Genomic DNA, 11,122 nt, shown 5'->3' with positions numbered 1-11,122 from the left:
ATCCTTTGTAATTTTTGAGACTGACAACAGACTGAACTTAAAGTCAGGAATAAGAAGAACATTATTGATAATGTCTTGTGATGTCATTCTACTAGAACCTGTATGTGTGATCACTGTACTATCTCCATTTGGTAGTTGAACACTTCTAGGTGCACCAATAGGCAGTGGATGTTTATTAATCAATAATTGTGAGTGAGGAGTCATATGATTTGTTGCACCAGAGTCTATAATCCATCCTGTATGTGCTATACTAGCTGAAAGAGCAGTGACATTACCTGATGCAGGATAGTTCTCTTGAGCTAGATTTGCACTGGAATGTGAATTTGAGTCTCTTTCAGTGGTGTTCTGCTTATTTGATTGTCCAAGTATCTGCAGGATTTGATTATATTGTTCCTGCAATGCATTCAACCCTTTGTGATAATCACCAGAATCAGCTTGTCTATCACCTCTGCCATAACCTTGATTTCTTGGATTCTCAACTCTATTAAACTCAGAATGATCAGTGTCACTAATTGCATTGTTAGCAGATGGATATGATCTCCTATCATTACTTGATCTTCCTCTACCTTGATTGTAAGTATGACCAGTAGAACCTCTCTTCTTTCTCTCATAACCAGGTGGATATCCATGAAGTTTATAACACACAGCTTGCATGTGTCCTGTTCTTTTACAGTAATCACAAAATGCATTTGGATCATAGCTTGAACTAGTATTAAACCTTGGTTTGGGAACTGATGATTGAGCAGTAAACAAGGCATTTAGATCAGATGAATTTGAACTGTGAGAGGTTTGTGACATGATACGTTGGCTTTCTCTTTCAATAAGCAGTGAGTATGCCTTGTTTATAGTAGGCAAAGGTACCATCATTAGTATTTGGCTTCTAGCTTGCTCATATGAGTCATTTAATCCCATGAGAAACTGCAGTAATTTCTGATTATGCATGAACACTACAAATTCTCTTGAATTCACACAATCACAACTAGGAACAGGTGCCAAACTATCATACTCTACCCACAACTCACGTAGCTTAGAGAAATAGGTTGAGATTGAACTTGTACCTTGGCTAACTGTAGCAATCTCTTTGTGTAGTTGAAAAATACGTGATCCATCAATCTTGTCATATCTTTCACACAAATCCTTCCACACAGCTGCTGGATTGGTAGAATAAACAATGCCTGCAAGTAACTCCTTCGAAACACAGTTCATAATCCACGAAAGCACTATCGCATTGCATCTTTCCCACAGATTTGTCAAGTTAGGACCATATAATTCTTTTCTGCATGATCCATCAATGAATCCAAGTTTATTTCGACCTATAATTGCTATTTTCATAGCTCGACTCCATACTGAAAAATTAACAGCTCCAGTTAGTTGAATTGAACTAAGTAATACACCTGAATTATCTATTGAATGTAAGAACAACGGATGATTATGGCTCAGCTTCTCAGGCAACTCATTATCGATAGTTGCCATGGTTTTGGCTGAGATCTTGAAGCTCTACTGTGCTGGCTCTGATACCATGTTAATCTTCTTGTAGAGAAGAAGTGGAAGTAAAGAAACAGAGAAGAGATAGAGAGCAAGGAAGAAGAAGAAGCAAGGAAGAAAAGGAAGTATAGATGAGAGAAACGTGACCCTCTCTGTGTATTTTCTCTAAAATACTACTTTCTGTACATTCAAACTTGAACATATATACAAAAACAACAAATTAAAATCTAACTACTTTAACAACCTTCTAACTAACTATAACAACTTCTTTGATATAACAACTTCTTTGATGAATAGTCCTCTTAGTTACAATTATTTACATAATGAACCTAACACTAAAGCTTTAAGTAATGCCTTCTTTAATAATAATATATATATATATATATATGTATATCATGTAGTCGTAATTATAACAATTTGTTCATAACGAGTGAGTGAATTAATGGTAAAGAAATCAAAAGTAGTCGATTTGGGCCACCTAAAATTAATATCTAAGAAATATATGTTGTATCGAATCTTAAAATTGCAATAATCACTTTGAAAAATGAATACTAAGTATATAAAATAAAATTAATATCTGTGAAAAAAATCATATCAAGTGTTAAATTAACATATGGAATGAAGGATCTACTCTTAAAAAAATAATTCGAAATTTTCACTAGAAATAGATTCATATATGTTTGCTAACTATTCTGATCTGGTAAATCAAATTAAAAACCTCAATCTCGACGGCGCTTAACTCAACAAGATTCAGCGGTTTTGGAAGAAGTGATCGATGCAAGAGGGCTTGCGGCCATAGGTGTTCCGGGCTGTCTCAAACCGCCGACCATGGCAGAGCTCTTCTTGTTGAAATGAGCACAAGTATTTTTTATGTAGGTTTGATTTTTCTAATTAGTTAATTAATTATTAGGCCAGTCAATAGGGTATGTCATAAGTGAATTTGTTAATTGTGATCATTATTTAGTTGTTAAAGATATGAGCAAAATAGAGCAAAAAAGTTGATGTCAAAAGTATTTAGGTTCAAAAAGTAGAAGAATGGTAATGTCAAAGCATACATACTCTGGATATCATTAACATCTCTTTCCACTTGAAAATCATTATCAAAATTTTCATTAAAATTACTCATTTCGCTTTTTAGTTCATCCTAAAAAAGACATTTCTACATTTAACTTATCGATTCATCGAGGTAAACAGGAAAGAGTGATGTCGGTAGTGAGGAAGTGAAAAGTTATATCTAATTTTGGAGTAAACTTTACTTGTGAGACATGGCCACTACCCTCACAACCAATGCATCAAAAATAACTAGTAATTGTATTTGGCAACACCTTTAATCTAATCCGTCACAAAGACAAAGTTGTGATTTTTTTTTTACGACAAATCCACAATACATGCACTAAAACAAAATGAGAAGGTGAAGCAAAAAATTACGTTCCAGGATGTATATAATACTCGGAAAAACAATAAAACCTGTCAAACCAGAGCAATATGGGAGCTTTGGTGAAAATCTACGTCCCATATGAAAAAATATAGGTTTACAATGACAAAGCCCACAGGATGACTAACTTGGAAGTATTGGATCATAGAAGCAAACAAACATCCTGTTATTTCTATCTCCGACACGGAGATCTACAACCAGTACAGTAGTTATTCTCAATGGAAAAAGTTTCAAGGGATATGAGATTTCTTTAAGGGAGTGTACGCTGATAAAGAGGCAAAGCTCCCAAAGCCTCACGTTCTGCACTCTCCCTTTTAACCTGAAAATTATATAAACCAAGTGCATTAAGCTCACAGTATATAAGTCAGCAAATGAACATGGGGTATAATAGTCCTGAATCTACAGATCATAGAGCCGTAGCAGATGTACAGTATGGACCAAGCGACAAAATGTCTAAACCAAAAAAGGAAAAGAAAAAACTTGGCAGCAAGTCAACGTTTCACATGCATATTTTGCAGTTACTGAAAATGAAACAAATAAGAAAATGCAAAGTGGCTCCACCAAACAAACAACAAGGCCACTTTTACTCTAAGAGCATGCATCACAAGAAAATTCTAGGCACATACAGCGACCAGAAAACTGACCATTGGAAGCAGATACAAATAAAAGTAAGCTTTAAACTAAATTAAGAGATTGATGATCATATGATGCCTCTAGTTGACATGATGAGCAGTGATGTATTCTCATAGAAAGTGGAAACGCAACTGAACCATCCAGAGCTGAAACCAAAAGCAGAAAATGAAACTTACAAGAGTCAGCATTTCCTGAAGATAGCTCCTAAATGGTGTTTGCATTGCCTGCAAGAGTTGGTTAAAACTTTATGAATACTGAACAAGTTAAATACCAACATCAGCATCTAGTTCAGTTAATATTAGATTAAGAAACAATATAATCAACCCTGCTCTCCAAATCCAAACAATCCCCCAAAAAAACAAATGCACTTCTTACGATTGCTCTAGTTTCTTCGGTAACACCCTAACAGAAGGTCGACTGTTCGGTCTTTTCTTCTAGAAAAGATCAATATGAAGGCAAAGATAAACAATCAAGAGTAACAGACCTTCACAATATACAGAGGGGAGATGATCTTTGCCATTAACACCAACATGGCATTTGCATTGCCGGCAAAGTTGGTTAAACTTTAAAGAACATCTAGCTCAATAATATTAGAATGACGAACAATCACAAGTTTCCCAACCCAATGGATGGTTATAATCAACTGCTCCCTGCTCCTCAAATCAAAACAATCCCAAAAAGGACATGGAAGTTGTCTAAGAAGACCTACACTTGAGATGGTTCAATTGCCACAAACCCAAACAAAAACAACTATGCCACAAACCCAAACAAGTTCCACAGATTCCAAAAGATGGGATATATTGAAGAAAAATATCCACAAGGCTATAACAATTAGTCGGGAATATATGTTTCAGTCATGTTAGTACATTTTTTAGGACTGCTTTTTAGGAGTACTTTAGCCTTGTCATAAACCTATATAGCAGTAGAAGATAGAAATTTCTGATACTTACTATTTTTGTATAATTAGCTTGATAAGAGTTTCGACGGCAGATCATGATTAGTAAAGATTTATTATGAACACCATATTGAGGGCTCATCTAAATTAGTTAATTCCTCTGGACACGCAGTAAACCATGATTGCTGATGCTCAATAGTAAGCATATAAGGTAGGTAAATGGGAACTGAAAAGAGAGGCAAGAAAGGGTCAAAGAAGAATTCCAATCTTCATGTTTCCTTTACCTCCCATTTTTTGTCGGTTATCTTTTTTGGGGGGGTTGATTCTTTTCTTTTTTTTTTAACTGTGTCTCTGGTTTGGGGTCTTGTTTAAATGCAGGAAGGTGAACTTTGCAGAAGTGCTTATTTGATGGAAGTCTTGGTCACTAACAAATCGACTAACTAAACTCATGTTTGTCTAGTAGATTCGATCCACATATAAAATCGGGGGCAAACACCTTCCATTCACCCTATTGTTTGGAGTTAATAAATGATTGACACTTCTGAGTCCAAGCCTACGGAGGTGGAAGAAAAACTGCAATATGATTTCACCACCTCTGCTTCCTCCATCTACGAGTTCACCTTAAAAAATAAATTGAAAACACTCGCATTACCCTCCTGCCACCAATCAAACAATGAATTGCTAATAGTTTCTCTCTAATGGAACAGAAGATCTAGAGGATCATTTTCTTACCTTATAATTTAATTATTGCAAATAAAAATAGGGCAGTTAACCAACTCAGAACACCAGATTTTACACTGTTATTTACACCAGTTGAGTGTAAACCAACTCCAATGCACTACACTTTTAAAAGAATATTTGTATAATATTCTTCTCTCCCTTCAATATTATATTATTATTTTTTCAAAAATGTAATATAAACATTTTGTATTATATTCTTCTCTCTCTTCACTATTTTAGTATAAAATTTGGTGTTACGGGTTCGAGATGCTCTGCAACCCATCACTAAATCCTATTTTGACGTAATATTTGATGTTTTTCATCTCCAAGCCAATACTGAGGGATCATTTGGTAGTTGGTTACAGATAATCATGCATTAGTAATGTGGGAATTAGTCATGAGGAAATCTATGAATCATTTTTTGCAGGTATCAATTATGCAAAGATTAGTTATTCATGTGTATACGTGAACGAGTAATTCCCCCTTCTATCCTGCATAAAATAAGATATAGATTCTCTCAAAACTTAAACATGTATTACTTTGCGAATTTCCCCAGAAACATCTACCACCCCCCACCCCACCCAAAAAAAATAAAATAAAAAATTGGTCAAACACATGATTTAAAAATAAGAACATTTTGCCTCCCACAATCTTGGCCAAATGACTGTAGATGCAACATCACCGCCTTCACATGATTCCAAGTAAATGTTTTTGCTTTAGCTTGCTTCGTCAACTCCTAGCCCGCCATTTGTCAGTACATCTCTTTTGGTGACAAGAACAAAATAAGCAAATGAAAGAAGGCAGCAAAGTACAGAAGAGGGGAAAAAAGCACAGAGCCCCCGAAGTGTTCTTCAATTGTTACCATTTACATGACCAGGTGCACCAATTCTTCACATGGGGAAATTACATATAACTAATTTATCTTAGTGCAGCATAAGATGGAATTCTATTAAGTACCTGGAGATCCTCTGGGAGGTACTGGTGCTTCATTGAGAGGTCCATGGCACGCAGAAGGCGCTGGTTTCTGGCATCAACAATCTCCCTTGGAAGGCGATTAAGAGCTTCCTTCACGTCCAAATCATACATTGGATCATATAAATCATCATATCTGAGCCCTTTGTTTCACAAAAAAAAAGATAATGAGAAGTTAACAAGCAGCTCAAAAGCATAAGAACATAGGTGAAATTGTAACTCAAACAGAATAATTAAAATGATGATATTACAAAACACTCATTCTTTCTCTTTTGTCTACTTGCTTTTATTTGTTTTCTTTATTTATCGATTTATGTTGCTGAACAGTGCATCATAAGTCTTTAGAATGAACCTGTAAAATGATTTTTTTTGCAGAAAAAACAACACAAAAAACTCTCTCAACCCCTTGATTCTAAACAGGAATCCTAATAACTTTTGGTTGGAGAAAACAAACGACGAAGATTTTTGCTTTTGCACCAAACTTTATTGCTGTCAAAATAGCTGAAATGGTGATATATTTTTAGAATTCTGACATATGGTACAGATATAATTATTACAAGGTAGTGTTAATTGACAATCTCAAGCACACACATAGCAACACGAATACCATCGTCTACGTTGGACAGAAACCATAGACAGATGGAACTTAAGCATTCAACTTTAACTACTGGGTCAAACTTAAATCAAACACTTGGAATAATGATATAGCCGAGAAAGTTTGTATACAAGAAAGTATAGATCAATAAGTACCAATACCCCCAAATGCTAGAATATGTATTTATGCAGATCAAAAAGAAATTACCATAGAAATTGATAAAGTACATTAATTGAGCAAGTTGGACCAAAGAAAATAAAATCAGAACAAAATAAAGTGGTTATGAACATATGTAGTGAGGGTAAATCCATGGAAAATTTACCAAGATTTCTATTTTGGAAAGTACAAGTCCATCAGTAAAAAGCCCTGATGCTAAAATGCATCATTATGTAGGATCAATAAGCAATTCAAAACACATGATGGCCTTAAAGGGAAAAAAATGTAACTACTTATATTGTAGTAGTAGTAGTTCAGTCCAACTTGCTACCTCCTAGAAGCAAGGGTGTACCAGGAAACTATAACCACCCAAATCAGCAAATGGGAATAAATCCTCTATTTTTAATTTTTTCTTCTTTGATGATCGTGGTGTCCAGGCTAGCTTTCATACGGACTTGCAATAGGTACCAGGTAACTCTGTCCACCAAGACTACAACAGATAGGAAGAAACAAATGTTTTTGTCACCATATTAACCAGAAACCTCATAGTTTTCAACAACTCCATCGACTACCAGGTCACACCCCTTTGGTGCATAATCACCTATTTTATCTGCGTTATTCATAATAGACTTTTGAACAGTTTTAAACGGTGACATACATATGCAAATCGGAAATAAATTCACCTTTCAGTTTGAAAATTTTTATACAAGATCTAATAATCACTATCATTTTTCAGCTAAATCAGTTACATTAGCAATCACTGTGCTGATTAAATTTCAACAAAATATACAACAATCGCTTAAATCCAAACCAATTATATTAGAACATGAATGATTAGATCTGCATGATAACTGTTTTACCGTAATTACGGAGGCGAGAGGAGAGGGTTTTCATGTGGATGGCGGCGAGAGGGTTCTTCTTCGGATCCACGAGCCATCTAGAGAACGACGATGCCATTTTCAATCGCTGACACAAACAAAGTTTTTCTCTTCGATTAAAGATTAGGGATTTTCGTTTTTCTGGTAACTTCTTAGGTCTGGGCCAATATATACTCGGGCGCTCATGGGAGCTTTGACGCTTTTGCCCAAAGAAATACAATACTTATACATACTTTTTTTTATTTTCGAGTCTAAAATTATTTTATGGATTTATTATATATATATATATACACACACGAGATCAAATATATATGTATTTGATTCTAAATATGTCGTGTTCAAAAAAGGGAAAGAGGCGAGCACGAGAGGAGAAAGATGAGCGAGAAATTAATATTCCAAATACATAAGAATTACATTTTGTGTACCATGCCTTTAAAAAAGGGAAAAGGATTTGATTTATCCCTCAATTTTGTCATTTAGAGTTGATATACCCGTTTTATGAAAGTGACTCATATATACCCCTACTTATAAAGAAATGACTCACATGTATCCTTTTCCTTTATCGGATATGAAAAAAAAATTAATCTAAGTTTTTATTTTTTTCTAAAAAATATAATCCCATATGAGTAAATTTAATCCTCGTCAAACATATCTTTTTTGACTTTTTTTTTGTTTCAAAGACTAATTAGTATTTTGATAATCAAATTTATTTATGTTTTACTAATATTCTTGTAAAACTTATTGTAGATGACCAAATTTTTGTCTTTGAATACAAAAATTAAATTACAATATAGACATAAAAAATAGTTTTAAATATTTTTTCTTTACACTAAAGAATGAATGAAAAAAATAAGAATAAAAAACTCAAATAATTATGATAAAAGAAGTCAAAAAATAATTTATCTGTGAAAAAAATTAAAATATACCTTTAACTTTGATTGAAGAATTATATATATCATTAAATAATTTTTAAAAAAAAATAAAAGTAAAAAATATAAACTTAAAACTAACTTTTTCATTTTTGTTAAATGAAGGGTATATGTGAGTTCATTTGTAACAGTGGGGTATATGTGAGTCGTTTGTATAACGTAAGGATTTATATGAGTCACTTTCAGAACGAGGGGTATATCAACTTCAAGTGACAAAGTTGAGGATATATCAGACCTTTTCTCCTACAAAAAATAAGAGAAAATGGTCTGATGAACGTTTGTATATGTAAGCGTTTGTATTGTGAATCCTTTTACTTAAACAATTTATTAGCTAAATTCTTAAACTCAATAAAATATAATATATCAAACCCCTATGAATCCCATTGACCAGACTTATGTGACATTAAGATGATTGAGTTGGTAATGGTTAACTCAATAAAATACAATATACATGTAAAGACAAGTAAACTTTATAATACAAACACACACAAGTATGAGAGTCCACCAAACTATTTCACCTAAAATAAATTACACATAATTTGAATTTCTTATATCTAATCCTTTAGATATATATTGCCGTAACAATTAACAGACAGAAAACGTAATTTTAGAAACTATTGTTTCAGTGAGTATTCATATTTTTAGTACTAATAAGAGAATATTTTGAGTTATTTTTTTCTTCTTTTGTTAACAATATGAAAAAAATTGATATACAATATTATACGCTCAATATATAACATGTGAAAAAGTCTAAAATAATTTTTTATTTTTATTCTTTGGGTTAAATCTCAAAATTATTTCTATGTTTTACTTGAAACATTAATAATAATCCCTTATGTTTGCATTATTAGTGCACTTTTGTCATCCCTCAAACTATTGTTTATTTCTTAACATTATTTGAAAGTATTGATCAAAATAATCTATTATTTCATTCAATTCACCAAAATAATACGAAACTTTGAAATTTTACAAAACTAATATGAACGTTGTTGGTAGTAATGTATTAGGCTGTATTTCATTTTCAAAAAATAAACGGACCAAAAATATTTGACAGACGTTACTGACAGTAAAATTTTAGGCTTAACATTACCGTCAGTAACGTGTCTCTGCAAATCTGCCACTTTCAAATCTTTGTACCAAATTTCATCATTGCGAAGCACATTTTAAAGGGTAAACGTAATTTTTGGTGACGATTTTGTCAAAATAAAATCACAAGTCTGTCACTTGAAAATCGTTGTACGAAATTTGACGTCGAAGTCTTTACTGGGAGTCACATACCTATAAAACGTTACTTGGAGTAACGCTTATATCAAATCAAATCATAAGTCTGCCACCTTGAGAATCTTTGTACGAAATGTGACGTTAAAGTTGTTACTCTGAGACGTTTTAAGACTAAAATGTTACTATGAGTAATGATTCGATTGATCTTTCAATAAAATGTTACTGTACATTACATTTTAACTTTGAAACAAACTACTAAAGTGTTGACCTCAGAACATTATAAGAAATGGTCGTGTGGAATGTTTAGCATATTCAAATAATGTTCTACAAAAACTTCTGCTTATATGCTCTATTGCTGAATCAATACTTACAAAATTTCAATTGGTATGGCTTGTCAACTTATAACATATTTTTAATAACTATTATGCATCTTATTTTTGTGTGTACAATTTTTTGATGGCTAATTTTGAAGATATCGTGATGATAGCTTTGTATTAGGGCGGTGAAATAATTACTGAAATGAATGGATTTCGATATAAGGAATGTGCCAGAATGATTGTTAGCATATCTCTTTTGACCAACTACGTTAAATTAATTAGATTGTTGCATGAGAAAATGGGGACTGATGGAGAAAATATTCAATTGGATATTTCTGGAAAATATCCATGCTCATTTCAAGGTAACATTATAAGATTTATTGAGTTCAAAATTGAGCATGACCAATCTTTGGTACAATTTTTTGTCATTCCTCAGATTTTTTTATCAAGATTGATATAAATCTTTTGGAGATGTATATAAAGATTAGACCAATAAATCAAGATAATCTATTTCGAATGAATGACCAACATGGTTATCATATGAATTTATTGCCTCAAAATTATGGATTTACCACATTCAGTCAGTCTCATTTTACAACACATGGTATATATCAATCATTTGATGAAGTTCGGGTAGTCAAAGACATATTGAGATTAGCCACAATCAATATGAAATCAGGTTATCTTTTCAACTAATTCTATTTAATAGCATGAATCATTAATTATTTTCATTTCATATATTCCATGAATTTTTTTTTATAGAGAAGATGAAGCTACTTTTGATTTGTGTAATGATGCACATGCTCAAAGAAGCGATGAAATTCTGAGGAGGATGAACCTTCAGAAGATGATGGAGAGAGTAAAGTCATTGAAAGTGAACCCGATG

The 11,122-nt window shown here is 32.9% G+C and overlaps 1 protein-coding gene across 1 annotated transcript; it reads right to left on the bottom strand.

Moving 5' to 3' along the window:
* Positions 1-2,897: 2,897 nt before the first annotated feature.
* Positions 2,898-8,022, bottom strand: LOC101262441 (cytochrome b-c1 complex subunit 7). The gene is made up of 4 exons (XM_004245143.5): positions 7,752-8,022; positions 6,126-6,283; positions 3,730-3,777; positions 2,898-3,239 (listed from the first exon to the last, which is right to left on the bottom strand). Exons 1-4 carry the CDS (start codon positions 7,846-7,848, stop codon positions 3,171-3,173), a joined length of 372 nt encoding a protein of 123 aa, XP_004245191.1. The 5' UTR covers positions 7,849-8,022; the 3' UTR covers positions 2,898-3,170.
* Between the last annotated feature and the right edge of the window lie 3,100 nt (positions 8,023-11,122).

Source organism: Solanum lycopersicum, chromosome 8 (genome assembly GCF_036512215.1).
Source record: "Solanum lycopersicum chromosome 8, SLM_r2.1".
In the NCBI taxonomy this organism is placed as follows: Eukaryota; Viridiplantae; Streptophyta; class Magnoliopsida; order Solanales; family Solanaceae; genus Solanum; species Solanum lycopersicum.
The sequence above is the reverse complement of the archived record's forward strand: the minus strand, read 5'-3'. Positions and strand labels throughout refer to the sequence as shown.